This window comes from Mustela nivalis (assembly GCF_964662115.1).
Source record: "Mustela nivalis genome assembly, chromosome: 1".
Taxonomy (NCBI): Eukaryota; Metazoa; Chordata; class Mammalia; order Carnivora; family Mustelidae; genus Mustela; species Mustela nivalis.
This window is the reverse complement of record NC_139020.1, coordinates 197,997,454-198,017,633: the sequence shown is the minus strand read 5'-3', so window position 1 is coordinate 198,017,633 and position 20,180 is coordinate 197,997,454. Positions and strand designations below refer to the sequence as shown.

The window sequence follows — 20,180 nt, the reverse complement described above, 5'->3', positions numbered from 1 at the left end:
CCAAGGCACCACGGGACTGCGTCTGCCAAATGCGCCCCCCTCACCTTGGGAAGAGGAAGCCGGGAGGAGAGAATCAGTGTCATACGTGCGAATGCATACGTGTCCATCCCGGCACCCCACACCCCCTGCCATGCCCTGAACCAGTCCCAGGCAGATGCCATCCAGCTGTGTTTGCACGGAGGGGGACTTGTCCACATGTGCAGGGTGGGACCACCCACAGTGACAGCTCAACTCTCAGGAATCCACCCCTTCCTGCCTACACCCCCACTGGTGGCCCCGAGTTCCCCCTAACTACTCGTCCTCCTTCTGGCCTGCCGGAGTCTCCTCCCTTACTCTATTCCTCTTGACGACCCCCTTCTACCCATCATCCCCCACCAGGTCCAGAGGTCACCACGGACCCCCCCCCCCACCTCTCTCAGGGCCCACCTGCAGCTGCCACCTTCATAAGTACCCTTGTGCTGCTGCTCTCCCCTTAACCAGCCTGACTTCCCACCCATTTCCCTAGCTGGCTTTTGTGACTTAGACAGTTCCCTTTGACAGATCTCCAGGTCACGAACGCTGCTGTCCTGAGGACACGAGTGTTTGTATGTGCGTGTCTTCATCATAGGGGAGTGATATCAAGACAGCGATGTTCCCAAGAACAGCCGGCCCTGTGTTTTATTTGTTTGTTTTCTGAGAAGCTCAGAAAGTATGTCTACACTCACCACGGCCACAGAGTCCCTTCCAACATCCTGGCCCCGGGCCTCTGCTGGGTCAACAGGCTGAGTGGGGAAGAGATGGGGACAGCTCTTCTTCATCTTCCTTGGGCTCCATCTGGGCCAGTGTTGGCAGTGAGTGCGGGGGGTGGTCTCTGGTATGGCCAGAGCTGGAGGCAATGCAGACCATCCATGCTGCCTGTTTTCCTATTGCCCACATGGCTGAAGCTACAGAATGGCCCCTTTTATCACTGATCCCTCCCCCATCATAGGATACAGGGCTGTGACCCACGGGGTCCAGAACTTTTTCCAAGGTCATGGTGTCCCCAGCCCAGCCCTTGAAGCTGTCTGTTGGCTGAGAAGAGCAGAGAACCAGATACAATCTCCTTACAGAGGCAGCCCCTGCTCCCAAGCCCCCCACCTCTTCTTGCACATCAGAGGCGAGAGCTCACTGTAGGGTCATAGACACATGGCGGTCCAGCCTGTAGGGGCGACTGGACAGCCTGCTGAGAGGGTAGCAGGACCATGATGTGCCCTGGAAAGGAAGGGCTGCCTGCTGTATGGGGGTCCCTCAAAGGGTGCTGGGAGAGGCTGTTGGGGAGGTTCAAGCACAATGGTAATGTGTGTGACTGGAGCCCCCTGAAGCCACGAGCAGGTATGTGACCATCCGAGTCTCTTGCACCTCCTGGCAGGTGCACAGGCTAGGGCACAGCTCCAGAGCCCAGCACCTTCCATCTGAAGAGCGGGGTCCCAGAGCTCTGTCCTTCTTCTTATGCTCCCCCTGAAACCTCCTTCTCTGGCTTGTCCTTACCTCTCCCAGGTGGTACCACATCTTTAACTGGGGCTTCTTTTTAGGATTCCAGCCCCACACATCCCACTATCTTGGACACCTCCAAATTTCTTATCACAACTATGGCCAAATCTAGGCAGGTCGTCCTCTTCCAACCTACCCCTCCTTGGGGTACCCCAGTGCTGCTGGGGCTACTGTCCTGCTTGTGTACCCTGCAGCCCACCCAGCTCTTCCTACGGCTGTGATCCCTGCTCTGCCATAGCACAGTTCCCTGGGGTGCCACAGAAATCCAGCCTGAGTCCCCATGCTAAACCTCAGGCTGCCCAAGTCACTTCTCTTCCCAGTAACCTCCATGGCACCTCCCTCAAAATGTCACCAGAGCACAGATCAAATTCCCTGGCTTGGTGTGCAAGGTCTGTTGGGACCAGATCACATCCAGGAGTGCCCAGCACCCCCAGAACCTTTCTAAGCCTGGGCTTAGACATCAACCCCATCTTCCAGGAGCTCAAGACTTACTCCCTGGACCCAGTGTGCCACATATGTAAGGACCAGGGGTGGGCCCGTCAGGGTTCTGCACTGTCTAGCACGTTCTCTCAAAGTAGGGGGATGACCTGGGACCTCCAGCTCTGGGTTCTAGCGGGCACTGGATAGTTATTTCCTAATTGACAACTGGTGACGGCAGAGATGAGGGAAAGGCACTGGGGCAGGGCAGGAGGGATTCAAGGATTGTTTGGGGCCACTGCAAGGCTGATGCTGGGTGATTTCTCAACCACCTCTGTCCCTGCATCCTGTTCCTGACTGCCAGCGGCACTCCCCCAGGAGAATCAGGCCCCTCACATCCACTTCCTTCCTGGGCTCCCAGGGAACCTGACTGCAGAAGGGGTGGAGACACAGGAAGAGGGGTCTACCTGCTCACCCGCCTCGTGGGGCCAGGGCCTGAAGGGGGACCAGGCAGCTCTGAGCTCCACTGGCTCCTGGCTGCCACAGGTAGATGGGAAGGGGATCATCAGGCCAGCAGCTCAGGACTTGCCTGGGACAGATCTAGTCAAGGGAGGGGGCTCGGGCCCCACTGAGCTCAGGGCTATTCTCGGAGCCTGAGTCAGCGGCAAATGGAGGCAAAGGATTCCTGCCCTGCCTGTCCAGGCAACAGTCAAAAATCAGATGGGAACACTATGCCCCAGGCTATCATCCTCCCAGGATCCCCAGTAAACATTCGAAGGAGGCTGCCTCAGCGACTGTCCTTGGCCCTTCCTGGTCCGTCCAGGAGGCCAGAAACCGCCAGAAGGCAGACTACACAGGGCCCACACCAAAGGGCTTCCCTCCTGAGCCACAAGAGTTCCCAGGCAGGGACCTCTACCAGGGCAAAAGCATGGGTTCCCACATCCTACTCTTGGGACAGACTAGCTAGGAGAATCCCCCACGTGGCTAAGTGGAAACATCTGGCTTCAGCTCGCTGCAGGCATCAAAGGCTTCCGGCCTCCATAATACAGCCCCCACGTTCGCCCCTGGCTGAGGAGACATCAGCCTGTGGGAAGGCGGAACGATCTGGGGCATAGAGAACTGGAGGAAAGTCCCTGCTCCCCCATCCGCTGCCCAGAGGACTCCACAGCAATGCCAAGAGACCAAAACAGTTCTCAACACAAGCCTTTATTGGAGGTAAGGTCATCTGCACACAGGTCTGAAGAACTGAGGTGGTATGTCTGTGGCGGGAAGGGACCGTGAACCTTGGCCCAGCCCTCTCGCCCATACAGCCGTCCTGCCTAGAAACGCAGCCAGTACATGCCGCTGCGGATCCGGTTGTAGTCTGGGAGCTGCTCAATGGGGCCTGTGGAGAGAGGGTGGGGCGTCAGGGCGGGGTACCTGGCCTGTGCAGGGACACCTGGCCCTGTGCCGCACCCAACTCGGAGCTGCCCAGAGCAGCACAAAACAGGCTTTGAGTGGAAAAAGAGAAAAGAACATTCCCCCAGGGGTGCCAAGCCTGTCGCTTCATGCTCTGGCTCTTGGAGCCCCACCCCACACACGGAGGTGTCCGTTACCTGGCGGGTGTGGAGTACTGATGGAGGCACCTTGGCAGGGAGTCAGGGAGCTGCTGGGACAGGTTTTCGGAGCAAGAACTCCCTGGCAGCCAGTCTACTGGGCAGAGCCTCTCGGAGGCCTCAGTTTGCTGCTGCCAGTGCAGGCTGGGGGTGGGGGGAGGGCAGAGGCAGAAGGGGAGGCCAACAAGAGGCCTGAGGAGACGGACAAAGAACAAGGCATCTAGGCCACTCACCAAATCCAGCCACTGCTGGACACTGGTCATAGAAGTACTTGGAGCAGACCTCACGGACCACGCTGGCATCCACTTCCTGTAGGAGAAACAGAAACCACATTGATGGGCACATTCCAGGGACCACCTCAGCTCAGCCCACCAAGATCTTCCACATGGACCGAGAAGCTACCCCCTCAGCCAAAGGAGAAAGGCAGCGGGGCCCTCCCTGCCGCAGACCTCCGCAGACCCCACCCAGGCCCTCAGCGTTCAGCGCCTCTGCCCCGCCTTCCAACGATGCACCCTGTTGGTGCCAAAGACACCAGGGATGCCTGCGGCAGCAGTCTGCCCCGTGCACTGTCAGGCCTCAACTCCCTGCCCTAGGAGTCTGCCAGGTCAAGACTCCAGAACCTCTCCCAGGAGCCCACGTTACCGCAATGCGGCTTTCCCACTCAGCCAGGGGGATGCGCCGGCCGTAGGTCAAGAGACTGCGTCCGATGTCTTCACACACAGGAGTGGTGCCTGCAAGGATCAGGGGAGGCTTACAGGTCCCCCCACCCCCCGCCGACCAGTCCAGTCCTAGAGCACAGATGCTCACTGGGCCTCCAGCTCCAGGCCAACACCTGCACCGAAAGCCAACCCCGGATCCCAGCCCCCTGCTCCCATCATCGGCTCATCTAGTGCTGGGCTGCAGCTGACCTGGCCGTGGCATGCGGGCCAGGATGCGTGGCATCCCCAGCAGGGATGCGGCATGGCCTTCAAAGCTCTCCTCTCCCATCCTGGCTGGAACTACCCTAGGGCTGTCCCTGCCAGTCTGTGCACCACACCCTCCCCACAGAGTGCACGACTCACCATCCAGATGAGCCACTAGGGCATTTCTGAGGACATTTTTGCCCCGCAGCACCTCACTCTCTGTGGCACTGGTGCAGAGGCGCATCCTAAAGTGGGCGGGGGGTAGGTGGTCGTTGGAGGGACAGGGCTGTCCCCGATCCCCACCGTCCTGCTCAAAGGCCCCTCCCAAGCCTAGCAGCACTGGGCCTCCACTCACCACTGGCCCTGCAGGAAGAACATCATGTCGTCAATGCTCATGCGATCGCAGACAAAGTGTGCGCCCAGCAACCCCGTGTCCGCGTAGCAGATGTTGAAGGTCTGGAAACTCTGGCACAACTTGTTGGTCACAGAGACGGCGGCCAGCGGGCTGGACAGGTGCTGCCAAGGGGGAGGATCATCAGCAACCACCTCCCTGTCTGCGGCCCACCCCGAGCCCTACGGTGCAGGAGCTCCGGGCCTGGCACCCACAGCTCCCGAAGCTGAGCCCCACACTCACTGTGCCGCCGCCGTAAGTGCAGTCGTAGTGTCCAATGATGGCATTGGCCACTTGGAGGGCTACGTTGTCTGGGTTGGCCCAGCCAGGCCCCTCTACTGCAATAGCTACGTGGGCCAAGGGCAGAGCATCATCACGGTGACGGATCTGAGGAAGAACATGGCAAGACTGAGAGAGCCAGCACGTCCAGGAGACCGGGGAGCATAGCCAGGTGTGGGTGAAGCACGCACATGCATGTGTGAACACGTGTGCTTGAGGCAGCGGCCACAGGACCCGTTCCCCACCCCCAAGGATTCTGGCCTCATGAAGACAACCACGTTCATGAGGGCTCCTCCAGAGGCCCAGGCTGGGAACAACACCCCTGCCCACAGGTGGCCCACCTCGCTGCCCGTGAAGCGGCATGGAGCCAGGGTGGGCACAGTGTCCTCGGTGTATGCCTCTGAGACGCTGCCAAAGTGCTTCTGGGCGAGGTCGAGCAGCTGCCGGTGCTCCACCCCTGCCGAGAGACAGTGAGTGCCGTGACTGGCCGGGCAGCGGGGGCCACGGCCCAGGGTCAGGGAGGCAGGCACAGGCGGAGGGCCCCACATCCTGTCTCGGTGGGAGACGGTGGAAGGCAGACACATCAGGACAGGTAAGGGAAGAGAACCCTCCAGAGAGACTCTGCCTCAAGGGGCGGGGTGGGTACCTCCGAACCCAAGAGCCTCCATCACCTTAGCCCCAGGGAAGCAGTGGCATGCCGGGCTTGAAGATGGGTCCCCGGGGATGCATTCTCCCCAACGATAAGGACAAGCCTGGGGCTCCCCAGGCACCAGGCCAGCTGCCTTCCTTTTCCCTCTGATCCTTCCTCAAGCAGATGGCTTGAGGCTGCTGCCCTGGGGCGGGAAGGGGAGGCTAACGAGAGGGCACACAGGTGCTCTTGCAGGGCCGGGACTCATTCTGGGGACATCCTCAGATGTTGTGACCTCAGTCCCTCAGGACCCTGCAGGACTTCACATCCTCGCCTTTACAAGAGGAGGTCTCTGCTGCTTGAGCATCCTGACCGGCTGGCACTGTGGCCATAAGCAGCCTGCCAGGTACCTCAGCCTTTACTCCTTGCTTCCCCAAGCTCACACCCTGCTGGACACAACACAGCCTCTCATGCCGCTCGTTTAAAATGCCCTTGGTGCCTCAGGTCACAGGCCCGACGGCCACCAACCATGCCCTTCCCAGCAGTCCTTTCTACCCACCCAGCTGCCAAGGCCACAAGCTGGAGAAGTATCCTTAACCCCATTCCTGTCCGCTTCCCACCATGGCCAGACGTCCTCCAGGTTTCCATCTATGAAACCATCCCTCGCTCCCGCCGCTTCCCACCAGACGCTTGCCACAGACCCTCCCTGGTCTGCCTGCCTGCGCTCTGGCCCCCACATGGCAGCTAAGTCTCGGCCATGACATTGCCCTGCCCCTCTACTCAGGTTCCCACTCCCCACCTGACCCCCCCCCCATCCTTCAGACCTTGGCTCCAGTAACACATGCTTCAAAAGCACCCCCTAACCTCCAACGTTGCACTTCGCAGCCTGTCATCAAATGTGCATCATCACACCCCAGTGTCCGGCCTGCCCACTAGCAAGGCTGCAAGGAACCAATCAGCTAGCAAGGCTTCCAGCTCCCACCGGCCTGCTATGTGGGTCCCTTGAGGGGCAAGGCGGGACTGCGGCGGGACTGCGAAAGACCTGTGCTAACAAGGCCGAGCGGCATCCCTACATGGCAGGCCCCGGCGGGGGCAGCAGGGCAGAATCCTGCCCCACCTTAGAGGGCATGAGAGTGAGCTCACTGTCCTAAAGGACAGGACAGGAGCAGGAGCCCCAGGGGTGGAAGATCCCCTACGGTCAGAAGCAGAGGAGCCGGGCTCTGGTAACCAAGGATGGCGCCCAGCACTCACCTCCGGCTGCCGCCAGCACCATGCGAGGGGCCTTGTAATGCCTGCTGAGGTACTCGGTTAGGTCTGCACGAGACAGCTTCCTGCAAGACACACAGCCAGTGGCTCAATGCCTCTCCCAAACCACAGCAGTCTGGGTCCCATAGAAACAGAGCTGAGGAGACAGACAAGGAGAGACACGGCTTCTCTGGGGGATGGGCCCTAGCACAACCTTCGATCCCCTTCCCCATCTCTGCCACCCGCCCTCCCGGCCCCCCTCACGTCAGCCCTCAGGACAAGCTCAGTCCTTCCTCTCTGAGGAGGCTGTGAGCTGATGCTGGGATGCTCTCAAGGGGCGGTGTCAGAGCTCGTCCCACCAGAGGACAAAAAACCACGCAGACAGAATCCCAACACTCCCTCCCTCAGGTTGTCGGGACACACATAGAATCATACCCTACAAGGAGGCCCCTAACTCGAGTGAAGACCACACAGGCATTCAAAAAGACCCCCAGGGAACATATGGCAACAGAGAAAACATTTCCAGTTGTACAAATTAAGAACATACGATGGCAAAGGCCGCCTAAAAACTAACTCATGTGGACAGCGCTTGAGCACGTGCCAGCACGAGCCCAGTCACCCCTCACCTGACATTCCCGCTGGGCCCCTCCACAGCCTGGGCTAGGGGCGTGCCCTGGAACGCCGTGGCATGCAGGTAGTCAAAGACCACATCCCGCATACACGCATCGTTCTCCTGCAGCTCCTGGAGGATCACATCCCGCTCCTTCTCAATCTGGGAGTCTTCTAGACTGCAGTTCTGCACAATGTCGGCCAGGAGCTCCACAGCTGGATGCAAGAAGGGCAGGTGTGGGTACCAGGTGGGCCACTGCAGGCCAGTAATGGCACAAAACCCCCAGGCCTGGCAGGCGTGCTTGCCCTGCTGCAAGAGGATACTGTTGGGGTAAGCCCAATTCTCCGGCCAGTCCAAGCTCCTGGCAGGGGGGGCCTGTCCTCTGCACCCTGAAGTCCTATCCCCTTCCCTGCCCTCTCCTCTATGCATTCCTTACCTTTCGGCAGGTCCTTGGACAGCGCCTTGATGTAGTAGGCCGTGTGCTCCCGTGTGCTGTAGGCATTGAGATGGGCCCCCATGCTCTCCACCTCCTTTTCCAAGGCATTGCCAGGCCGATTCTTTGTTCCCTTGAACCAGGTATCAACAGGACCAATCAGAGGCCACATGGGAACTCAGGATCCCTATCTTGAAAGGCCAAAGTCCCAGCAGGACCACTTCAACAAAGACTACAGGAATACCGGGCCTATGATCTGTGTTCACCAAGTGCTGAACAGGCCACGGTATCACAGGCTAATAAAATGGAGAGCCAGGGGCCAGGAGAGAAAGGCATGGTCAGTTCAAGTATGGCCTGAAATCCACAGCCCCACAGCAGCCTGGCCTTACCAGCATTCTCTGTCACCTCAATGACAGTCACAGTCAGGTCAGCTCCCGTCAATGTTCAGGTGATGCTGCCATGACCCACTCCACCCCCACGCCATTCACATGACTATATGTGTGTTAGTGGACAGCTCTGTGGGACTCAATCCCAGTCGTGTGTGTGCATTTGTGTGTTGCTGTCCACTGGCACACACACCCATGTTGAGATCTATACACACACTTGTGATGCTGCTGCTGCTGCTGGCTAGACTGCCTGCCTGGGTGGGAAGTCACCCTTCTCCGTTTCTTCATTCATTTAAAAAACTCAAGACTTCGGGGTGCCTTGGTGGCTCAGTGGGTTAAGCCTCTGCCTTCGGCTCAGGTCACAATCCCAGGGTCCTGAGATCGAGCCCTGCATTGGGCTCTCTGCTAAGCGGGGAGGCTGCTTCTTCCTCTCTCTCTGCCTACTTGTGATCTCTCTCTGTCAAATAAATAAATAAAATCTTAAAAAAAAAGAAGTTAAAATTAAAAAAATTAAAAACTCAAAACCTCGTGCTAACACGGGCTGGCTGAGGGGCTGAGGGTGGATACTGTCCTCATCTTCAAGACACCTCAGTGTTTACGTCTGTAAACAAGAGATGCCCGGGTATTCTGCCAGAGGAGAGCATTTGACAATAATGCAGGCCAGCCCAGCCCAAGTCTAGGAATTTATTAAAATGCACGTGTCTATCTACGTGTTTCATGCTTCTGCACCGATGTACACATACAACACAGGCCTGGCCTCTCTGGTGAAGAGTAGGGTCCTGCGGCTCCCTGGGTTTTTTTCTGGCTCTGGGGGTCTTATGCTGGCACTGACCAGATAGGTGCTCACCCAGCAGAAGCTAAGCCCATGTGGTTCCTTCCAGAAAAGCCAGCCAGAGATTGCCCCCCCACCCCCGCAGCTGAAGCCCATAACTGAGGAGGCTGACTTTGCTAACTCGCATCCTCAGAAGGTATAAGAGGCAGCCCTAACCCCAAAGGAGATGTAGGACTTCGGGAGCCTCACCTTGAAAGCCAGATGCTCCAAAAAGTAACCTGCCCCATTGTTCTTCTCAGTCTCGTAACGGCTGCCGACATCAATCCACACCCCGACCTGGACAAGAAGCCATCAACAAAGGTAACACACAAACTACCCCAGCCCCCACTTACACCCTACCCTAGATGACTCATCAGAAGCCCCAGGTAGGTGGTCACGGTCCCAGAGTAGGGGAGAGCTGTTTTCAGTAGGATTCTTGTGCTTGGAGCTACAGCTGTGCTCTGGGCACAGGAACTGGCTGAAAGACATACTATGTTACCTTTCCTTCCCACTCTATTTGCCGACTGGTTCCCAAGGAAGTTTCTAACTGCACACTCGCCTGACCCCATTACTATATGAAATATTATATTCTTTTATTGCTTTTCAGTTCTTTTTTTTTTTTTTAGGCAAGCAACACTTCATTTGAAAACAACAACTTATTTTCTCCTTTCTAAAAATTATACTCTGTGGGTGCCTGGGTGGCTCAGTGGGTTGGGCCTCTGCCTTTGGCTCAGGTCATGATCTCAGGGTCCTGGGATCGAGTCCCACATTGGGCTCTCTGCTCAGCAGGGAGTCTGCTTCCCTCCTCTCTCTGCCTACTTGTGATCTCTTTCTCTCTCTGTCAAATAAATAAATAAAATCTTATTAAAAAAATAAATAAAGGTAAAAATTATACTCTGCCTTTGTTCTGATGATTTTCTTTCAACATTAAGAAAGGAGGCTATTGGTTTAGACATTGAACATTTTCTCTTATTAAGCAAGGAGCTTTCATTCACAATTAGTTTTAAAAAAAGTTTTTAACCAGCCTCGAATACTTAACACTGCCAAGTGTCTCACTGGCACCCAATGAGAATCTCACAGTTCCCTCAACAGCCTCCTGGTGTGCTATGAAACATACACCACCTCACTCACTCCACCCAGGCCACATCTATCTAGTTTTTTAATATTTGCTCATGGCTGATTTAAAACTTTCACATCTACTTTCCCAAGAGATGTTGATATACATACCATATCACAAATTCTTACACTAGTATTTGTTACACAACTAACATCTCAGAAAGAAAAATTAATCTTACGACCCATAGTAGCCTTTGGGTATCACTGACAGCATTCTTTCCCCACCAGTGGTGTCCCTTACAATCTAGAGCATCTCAGGGTCCATGAAATGCAGCAATCTCTCCCAAATTTTCTCAACAGGCTTTGGGTAGGTTTATATAGGCACCATGTAATACCGAAGCTGCCCATGATCTTTTATTGTGTTTACTTTTATCAAACTTATATAACTTGTAACAACTTATAACACTTCCAACAACTTCTATCAAAGAACATTATTTGTTTCTGGAAAACTGAAAGAATTTGCCAATAAAATGACTTAGCCCTGGAGTTTAGGGTGCAGAGGATTACGCTTGAGAATCCTCTCACCTATTCACGTATCTAGCCAAGATTTCTCTCCTTAAGTCAATTTAGAGGATTTGTATCTTTTGGAACATCATGTTTCTTTGGAATCTTCAAATGCATTCCTTACATAAGTGCATAAGCAGTCCAGCCACGAAATACTTCGGGCTGAGTCTAGTGATCACCTTATGTCTCTGAAACCCACTTCCCTCCTGGTAAAATGAAAACAAGATCACCTCTCTCATATGGGCTACTTAAGAAAACGCTGCAAAGAACCTGGCCTCCTGCGTGGCAGGCATCATATGCTAAATGAGTGTGTATTATACTGAGGAAGGCCCCAAGAAGCCAGGCCTAGCCGGCTTAGGGATTAAGGTGGTAGAATCAATCCAGCAGTGAGTGAAGAAGAGTCCGACCCAAACCACAGAGGACTCGAGACCAAGGTCACACCCTGACTTGGGAAAAGACGCCAAGCGCAATATGAACGCGGTCTCCCGAGAGGGGCCCCCGCTCACCGTGCAGGTAGGATGGGAGGACTGCTCGGAGGCCACTCGCAGCCCGTTGTCCAGCACGCTGACCTGTGTCTCTGGCACGCTCTGAAGAGCCTGGGCGAAGGTGGCGGTGCTGCGCAAGGCAGGCGACCTCAGCAGGACCGGCTGCATAAAGGGACGACCAAGACTGAGGGCTGGGTTGCAAGATCTCTCCTCGGCTCACAAGCCAGCAGTGGGATCCCGGTCGCCGCCCCCCGGCCAGTAGCAAGACTCCCATCCCCGCTCAGCGCCGTGACCTTCGCACGGCCCTGACCCCGGAACCTCCCCAATCTCCACCCTCCGCCGCCAACAGTCCGCTCCCCTCGCGTGCCGAAGCCCCGAGCTCCACAGCCTTGTGCTCTCGCTGTCGTCTCACCGAGCTACGGGTGCGCAGCAGCCCTCTTGTCCCGGCCCCCACTGCCCGGCAAACTGCGGAAGCCGCCATCTTCTAGCTCCGGTCGGCGTTACGTCGCGCCGCGCAAGCGTAGAGTGGACGCGGCGGCGCCGAGGCGCAGGCGCACTACCGCAGACGTGGGGCTCGGTCGCCTCCTGGCGGAGACCAGGAGTATTTACGCGGGGCTGATACGTGGTTCTGTCCGTGAGTCCATCGGTACCCGCGTGCCTCAGCCCACCTGGCTGTCCACGGCCACTACGGGCCCATCCGCGGTCCAGTACATCTTCCCCTTTCCGGGGGAGGCAAAGAGCGCGATGTTTCTCACGAACCGCGGGCGTCCGAATCCACTGCATGCTCGGAGCTGCCGCGCGGGCCAGGGGCGCCGCTGCCGCGCGTGTCCAGGGATGGGAGCCCGGGGGCTCAGGCCCCAGCGTGGGATGCTGGGGACTCTGAGGTAGCTGCTGATCACGGTTTTCTTTAAAAGGGTGAAGTCAGTAGATTCAGACGGTTGACATCGAAGGAATTGAACAAGATATCACTAAGAAAAAGGAACAGTTTAGAGACTGCTTATTTGGGTGGAGAGAATATGGATTCCGTTTGTTCGCGATTGACACGAGCACTGTGCGTGTGGCACTGGACTGTGGCACTGTCACCATGCGCCCTGTGAAACCGACTTCAAATTCGAAGTCATCGGCCTTGAGCCACCTTTCGAGAGGAACGTGAGAGAAGGCTATTGCTCCCGGTTCCGGACTTACCCGGCTTCCGTGTGCACTGCACACTGTAAAACAAAGAAAACTCCTAATCTGGGGTGTGTGAAATAGCCTTCCTTGTTTGCAACACAAAACCTGCACACACAAACAAAACAAAATGATGTGGTTTTTCTAATAGATCTCATAGGAAAAAAATCCGGAGGAACTCACTCGAAACGAAGCCAAGTGACTTCTGAAAAATTGATTGAAGGCTAGGAGAAGGATGCTACCATATTTACATTTACATTTCTATGTTAATACAGAATTTTTAATTTTTACAAAACAGACGTTACTTTTGAAAGAGCATACCTCTGAACTCCACTTTTACATGACTTATGTGATTTATTGTACTAAAATCTTTGTAATCTTTCAAAAGAAGTCGTACTTAAGATATAATTTTTGTAAAAGCAGACCAAAAGACACTTAAGTATGTGTTTATTAATATTTTGTGGTCTAAAATTATATTATGATCTAGAAGTGAAAAATAAAAATGCAGGAGCGCCTGGGGGGCTCAGTGGGTTAAAGCCTCTGCCTTCAGCTCAGGTCAAGATCCCAGGATCCTGGGATCTGGCCCCGCATTGGGCTCTATGATCCGAGGGGTGCCTGCTTCCTCCTCTCTGCCTGCCTCTCTGACTACTTCTGATCTCTGTCTGTCAAATAAATAAATAAAATCTTTTTAAAAAAAAGAAAAGAGAAAAATGCAATAGAATTGTCTAATTAGTCCTTCTTCCCATTTAAAAAAAAACTTTAGTTTTAAGAAGTTTTATATTTACAGAAAAGTTGAGCAGATAGTAGAGTTCCCATATAGTTTCCCCTGTTACTAACACCTTACATTATTAAGGTGCGTTGGTTGCGGTTAATGAGTCAATATTGGTACACTATTATTAACTAATACATATTCAGATTACCTTAATTTCTTAATATATTCAGATTACCTTAATTTCTACCTATTATTTTTTTCTCTTCTAGGATTCCATCCAGGATACAACGTTACATTTAGTTGTCATGTCTCCTTCAGCGCTTCTTGCCTATGAAGCAACTTCCTCCAGTGACCACCACACTTCCCCCAAGAGCTCACTGCATGCACTTCCTCTCCTCCCATTCTCTCCCAGAGCCACTTCAGTCCAGTCCTCACATCACTCCTCCAAGTGCACACCTGTCATGGTAACCAGTGAGCTTCATGTTGCTTGGCCTCCTTTAGCATAATTAGCCACTTCCTCCTCCTCCGAGCGTCATCCCTTATCCACCTTCAGGTTCCCACACTCTGCTGTTCTTGTCACACCACCCTGGAGCTGGTTCTTCTTCACCTCCCAATCTTAATACAGCCCAGGGCTCAGTCCTGGCTACCTCTTCCCTTCCCGATCAAAATTTGCTCTCTGGTTATCTCACCCAGCCTCATGGCTTAGCTCTCTGTGCGTACAATGGCTCCTCTATTCCTACCATGTACTCACCACCTCCCCTAGAGGGCCGACGTCTCAATCAAACATGTCTATCACTAAACTCTTCACTCTCCCAAACCTATTCCTCCCACAGTTGCCTTCAACAGTAAATGACACCTCCATTAACCCAGTTGCTCAGACTAAAAATCTAGGACCCAATCTTGTTGACTCCTCTCTCAAAATTCACAACCAACCCTTTAGTAAATTCTGTTCCAAATAATTTTTTTTTAAAGATTTTATTTATTTATTTGACAGACACAGATCACAAGTAGAGAGGCAGGCAGAGAGAGAGAGAGAAGCAGGCCCCCTGCCGAGCAGAGAGCCTGATGCGGGACTCCATCCCAGGACTCTGGGATCATGACCTGAGCTGAAGGCAGAGGATTTAACCCACTGAGCCACCCAGGCGCCCCCCAAATAATTTCTATATCCAATCTTCTTCAACCTCTTCCCCCATCCCCACAACTATCTTAGGGTGAGAAGGGAAGGACAGTTATAAAACCAGGAAGCGCGTGATGTTGAAGAAGTCCTGGGGAAGTATGTGTTTCAAGAGTTTGGTCAAAAAAGGAAATGTTTACTAAAAGCGGCAGCCATTTCAATGACTTGGCAAGAGTCTTTGATGATTCACTGATCTTTGGAATTTCTTGGTATATGGAATGAGGTGAAGTAAAAATATCCTTTCCCCCCTAACTGAATTATTAAGTAACTTTACGCCCAACGTGGGGCTTGAACTCATGACCCCCAGATCAAGAGTCATATGCTCTACTGACTGGGCCAGCCGGTGCCCCTCTAACAGCATTTCTTTCTTTCTTTCTTTTTCTTTTTTTTTTTTTTTTAAGATTTTTATTTATTTATTTATTCTAAAGATTTTACTTATTTATATGACAGAGAGAGAGGTCACAAGTAGGCAGAGAGGCAGGCAGAGAAAGAGGAGGAAGCAGGCTCCCTGCTTAGCAGAGCACCACATGCAGGCCTTGATCCCAGGACCCTGAGATCCTGACCTGAGCTGAAGGCAAAGGCTTAACCCATTGAGCCACCCAGGCACCTTAACAGCATTTCTTGTCCAGACCTTCTTTCTCTATCCATCTCTATCCATATCCCCTTTATTACCCACTCCAGGGATTCTCAAACCTGTAAGCAGTTCTGTGTGGGCTGCCTGAGAAGGCTGTGGCACTAACCTTACTCTTCTTTTTCAATATTTATTTGCTATACTCATCAATTTATTATTTTAAGCTTTTATTTTTTATTTATTTTTTTAAAAGATTTTATTTATTTATTTGACAGACCAAGATCACAAGTAGGCAGAGAGGCAGGCAGAGAGAGAGGAGGAAGCAGGCTCCCCATGGAGCAGAAAGCACCATGCAGGGCTTGATCCCAGGACTCTGGGATCATGACCTGGGCTGAAAGCAGAGGCTTTAACCCACTGAGCCACCCAGGCGCCCCTGTTTTAGGCTTTTTTCATGTTTTTTTAAATTTTATTTTATTTTATTTTTTTAATTTATTTTAGAGAGAGAGCACAAGAGCATAGGGAAAGGGATAGAGGGACAAAAAGAGAATCCTGCAGCAGACTCTCTGATTGAGCAGGACTCAATCCCAGGAGCCTGAGAACAGGACCTGAGCCAAAAATCAAAAGTCAGCCTCTTAACTGACTGAGTGAGCCATTCAGGCGCACCTGTTTGTTTTTTTGTTTTTTGTTTTTTTTTAATTTTAGATTTAAATTGTGCTAATATTTACGTAAAATTTAGTATCTTAACTATCATTAAGTGTACAATTCAGAGGCATTGGTTACATTCAAAATATTGTACCACCATCATCATTATTTCTAGAACTTTGTCATCATCCAAAACAGAAACTATACCTATTAAGCAATAATTCACTATTTCCTCCTTCCTCCAGCCCCTGGTAATCTCAATTCTGCCTTCTCTTTCTATAAATTTGCTTATTTTAAATATCTTGTAGAGGTAGGATTATACAATATTTATTGTTAAAAACAAGAGGCCCGAAATAGAATCGTTTATGCTAAGCCTCAAACCACCAAACCAAACTTTGTAGTTGTCTGTACTCATGTTTTTCACCAGATTTGGGGGGGGAAGTTGACCATAATTTATTCAAATCTTTTCTTCTGCCCTTTTCTCTCTTCTCTGTTCGGAACTCCCCCCCCCACCACCACCACACAGGATGTTCTGCTTGATGATACTCAACAGGAACTGCACATTTTTTCTTCGTTTTTCTTTCTGACCCTCAGACTGGATAATTCCATCTGTCTTACTATCAAGTCCACTGATCCTTTCTTCTACCTGCTCTAGTCTGTTGTTGAACCCTTCTTGTTCTCTATTTCCATTATTGTAGTCTTCAGCTCCAGTGTTGAGAATTTTCTCTTTATTGATATTCAAATTTTATTCAGATTTTTTTTTCTGATTTCCTTTGGCTCTTTGTCCATGGTTCCCTTTCACAAATAATTCCACTGCCTGGGCTTACTTTGGGATGTTTTCTGTCAAGTTCCCCCCACCACCACCCCCGCCAACCCCTGTGAATGGGTCATACTTTCCCATTTCTTTGCATGTTGCATAATATTTTGTAGAGAACTGGACATTCTGAGTATGGCATGTGGTAATCCTGGAAATCGAATTCTCTCACTCTTCAGGGAATCCTGATTTCAGCTCATTGAGGGGGTGGAGCTGTCTGTTTATGACCTTTCTATACTGTTTTTACAAAGTGTATATTCCTTGTTACGTGCAATTGCTGAAGTTTCTATTCTGTTTTCACTTTGGGCAGCCAGTGACCTGACAAAGATTTCCTTAAATGTCCTGCTCCCAAAGGGAAGGTGGGGGAGTGAGGTCTACTTAAGTCCCCTGCGCCTGGGAAGCTGCCTCAGCATGGGGTGGAAACTGGGAAATTCACTGAAGTGTTTTTTTTTTTTTTTTAAGATTTTATTTATTTATTTGACAGACAGAGGTCACAAGTAGGCAGAGAGGCAGGCAGAGAGAGAGAAAGGAGGAAACAGGCTCCCTGCTGAACAGAGAGCCCGATGCAGGGCTCGATCCCAGGATCCTGGGATCATGACCTGAGCTGAAGACAGAGGCTTTAACCCGCTGAGCCACCCAGGCGCCCCATGAATTGAAGTTTTCATCAAACTCTTCCTTGCATGCTCCAAGTGTTCAACTAGACTTCAGGGTTCCAAAAACCTGCCACGTAGTCTCTGCAAGTTCAGTAATTATTTCAGTAGAGAGAATCTTATTCTGGAGAATCTTATTCTGCTATCTTTTGTGATGTCACACCCTGTTCTAAACTATTTATAAGAATAGTCTGTTGTCAGCCTAAAAGAAAAGCATGGATTGATTAGAAGTGTATCAATGCCAATGATTTGGGGGACAGTTGGCAGAGAGTTTCTGGTATCAATATCCTGGTTCTGTTTTAACCCTTTTCTTCTCAATCTTCCTCCCTCCTCTTGCATTTTACCATAAATAACAAGAGCTGAGGCTGTGTTTTCCATTTTACTTGGAAATCTCTTCTATTTAATGTCCATGTTTATCATTTACAAGTTGTTTTCTACCCACCAACAATTCCACTAAGCTCTCTACAGCTACTTAGCCTCCTGTTTCCTCCTGGTCTCTAGTAACATGTTCCTTGTTTCCTTCTGAGCCCTCATGGGCAGCAGTTTTAAAGTCAAGAGATTTCCGCTAATGGTTGAAGGCGGTTTGGGCTCTTTCCATTATGCTCCTTGAACTTCTTCCAGGTTTTCCTCACTGCTCAATTCCAAAGCCGTTCCCATATTTTTAGAGTTTGCTACAGTAGTACTTTGCTCTTGATACCAATATCAGTATTAGTTTTCGATTGCCCTCATAACAAATTACTTGGAACTCTGACTCAGAATACAAATTTGTTACCTCACCATTCTCTAGGCTCAAAGTCCATCATGGATCTCATTAAGTTAAAATCAAGGCATCAGCAGGGCTGTGGTCCTTTCTGGAGGTTCTAAGAGAGAATTGTGTGTCCTTGATCATTTGTGTTGTTGGCAGGATTTAGATCCTGGTAGTTGTAGGTCTGAGGTTCCTGTTTTTCTTGCTGGCTGTCTCTGGAGGTCATTCTCAGCTTCCAGAGGTCACCTGAATTCCTTGGATTTTTGGATGGTGGAAGATCCCTTCTACCATCTTCAAAAACAGGAACAGAGGATCAAGTACATCTCACAATTTAAATCTGACCCAGTCATCTGCCCTCTTTGTCACTTTAAAAGGCTCATGTGATTACATTAGGCCCAAGAAAATAATCCAGAATAATCTCTCTACCCGAAGGTCTTTGACCTTAATTCCATCCACCAAGTTCTTTTTGCCATGTACTGTAACATAGCTGCAGATCCCATGGCCCTCTTGAGGGGCCATTATTCTGGCCAACATGCCCTCACTAGGAGGTACTGACCCCTCCTGCTCCCCAGCCTGCTCCTTCTTACTCTCCAGAGCTCCTTTTTCCACAGAAATTCTGACCGTCTTCTAGTTCCTGGATAAGGCCAAGGTCCGTCCCCACCCTCTTACCAGACTTGTCATTCTGACTGGGGCACTGTCCCCTTCTCTAGTCACCTCACTCTTCAGGAGCCCACAGTTGGCGCATGTCTTCTCCATCCTGATAGGCCAGCACACCTCTCTGCAGAGTGCTTTTTCTGAACTGGTTTCACCACCACCACTGCCCTCCCGTTTGTGAGTACGTAAGGTGGAGCCCTCTCTGTTTGGGACCTCACTGGATCCCGGTATCCGCAATGGAACTGGCAAACTGTGGGTGCTCACTGAACCTTGTAGAATGTAGAGATGGGCCTAGCAAGAGGCTGATGAATCCTAAGCTTCAATGCCCTTCTCTTCCAGGCTTTGGGAAGACTCCCAGTAGTGTGTCTGTAAGGGCAAGTCTTTTTTTTTTTTTTTCCAAAGATTTTATTTTTCGGAGACAGAGCACAAGTGGGGAGAGGATCAGGAGAGGGAGAAGAAAACTCAAGCTCAATCTTAGGACTCCAAGATTACGTCCTGAGCTGAAGGCAGATGCTTAACCAAATGAGCCACCCAAACACCGCGTCTTTTTTTTTTTTTTTAAACACTTGCAAAATGAAGATATTCTCTCTGCATTCAGTTAGAACCTCTGTCTTTTCCCACTCAACCCCTCCACCCTACCTCTCCTCTTATAGGGGACACGGAAGAAGGATAATTTGGGGGGCTCAGGCAAGAGGATGGTGGGTTGGGGATTGTCCCAGCAGACTCCAAGAGGGAGATTAGGATGTTTACCAGGGAGTCAAGCTAGGTATCTAAGGGAAGGAGGGAAAGGGTTGGACCAAGGACAAAAACTGTGATGAGGCGCTTCTATAGCTGAGCTAGACCCACTTGCCGGTCTGCCTTCTCAGTGGCCGACAGCAGCAGGCTGGGATCTGAGGGCCACAGCTCCAAGTCAAACTCAGGTACACACTTGGTTTGGGTTTAGAGGGACCCAATGTGGTTTGCTCCACTCCTGTGTGTGGTTAACTAATTGTTCCTGTCCTGGTACAGGAGGCCCCCCAGGAACCTCCTGCCAGATCAGAGCTCCTGGTCAGGACAGAAATACAGGATCCTATCGCATTTACAACCTAGGTGCCCCCACAGTGTCCAGCACTAGAAAAATCGTGGGCCACGAAAAGAAAACAAGTTTTGAAATGTCTGTGGAGCCCGAAGCCCATCTTGGAGAAACTCCTCCAGATTCCACAGCTTCTATATGAAGGCAAGTTGATGACCGTTTTCCAAATTTGAAAACCACCCAGACCATTGATGAGACGTCATCAATAACAGGTTAGGAGAGGAATTTCTAAATGATCAAAAATTAAAACACAAATGCCAATCAACCACGTTAGAAGGAAGACTGGGTTCTTTTTCTGTTTTCTGTAGAGAGTATGTCCCCCCTGTGTCAAGCCCCTCATCCAAATGGAGGTTTTCAGAGTCGGCAGCCGGGGGTTCAGAAGAACACACAGTCCAGAAACACGTTCGGACATCACCACAAGCACATCGTTGGTCTGGATCTTGCATTGTAAGGTCAAGTCTTTAACATTTGTAATCTCTCATTTTTTTCCTCATGTGAATGCACCGGTTTCTATTTTTGAATATTCTTTTTCTAAAACAGACCTTCAACACGCACAGGTCTCAGTACCCACTCGGCCTGGGTTGTCTGCGGTAGAAGGGAGGGAAGAGTGGGTGAAGTTCAGCCCTCATTCCACTTCCAGGGGACTTAGGGCAGGGGCTGCCCAGGCG

General features: G+C 51.4%; 1 protein-coding gene across 4 annotated transcripts; it reads right to left on the bottom strand.

Annotated features, from left to right (window-relative positions):
- Positions 1-3,116: 3,116 nt before the first annotated feature.
- Positions 3,117-13,882, bottom strand: UQCRC1 (ubiquinol-cytochrome c reductase core protein 1). Of its 4 annotated transcripts, XM_082685764.1 has the most exons (15): positions 13,426-13,522; positions 12,497-12,586; positions 11,724-12,279; positions 11,333-11,473; positions 9,417-9,503; positions 8,013-8,142; positions 7,593-7,791; positions 6,973-7,052; positions 5,435-5,550; positions 5,058-5,201; positions 4,779-4,939; positions 4,583-4,668; positions 4,164-4,252; positions 3,755-3,830; positions 3,117-3,310 (listed from the first exon to the last, which is right to left on the bottom strand). In XM_082685764.1, exons 3-15 carry the CDS (start codon positions 11,790-11,792, stop codon positions 3,246-3,248), a joined length of 1,443 nt encoding a protein of 480 aa, XP_082541890.1. In that variant the 5' UTR covers positions 11,793-12,279; positions 12,497-12,586; positions 13,426-13,522; the 3' UTR covers positions 3,117-3,245. The 4 variants fall into 4 exon arrangements, with proteins under 4 accessions (XP_082541890.1, XP_082541891.1, XP_082541888.1 ...); XM_082685765.1 differs by lacking the exons at positions 12,497-12,586; positions 13,426-13,522 and adding an exon at positions 13,647-13,882; XM_082685762.1 differs by lacking the exon at positions 12,497-12,586 and having other exon boundaries at positions 13,426-13,850.
- Positions 13,883-20,180: the final 6,298 nt, after the last annotated feature.

What these genes read in the sequence shown, in the direction of transcription:
- UQCRC1 (XM_082685765.1), bottom strand. Translation starts at nt 11,792, where the DNA reads ATGGCGGCTTCCGCAGTTTGCCGGGCAGTGGGGGCCGGGACAAGAGGG. An exon ending in GTCCAAGGACCTGCCGAAAG is followed by an intron (nt 7,792 to 8,012) that starts GTAAGGAATGCA and finishes TCTTGCATCCAG; the next exon opens with CTGTGGAGCTCCTGGCCGAC. An exon ending in CCTAGTGGCTCATCTGGATG is followed by an intron (nt 4,253 to 4,582) that starts GTGAGTCGTGCA and finishes TGATCCTTGCAG; the next exon opens with GCACCACTCCTGTGTGTGAA.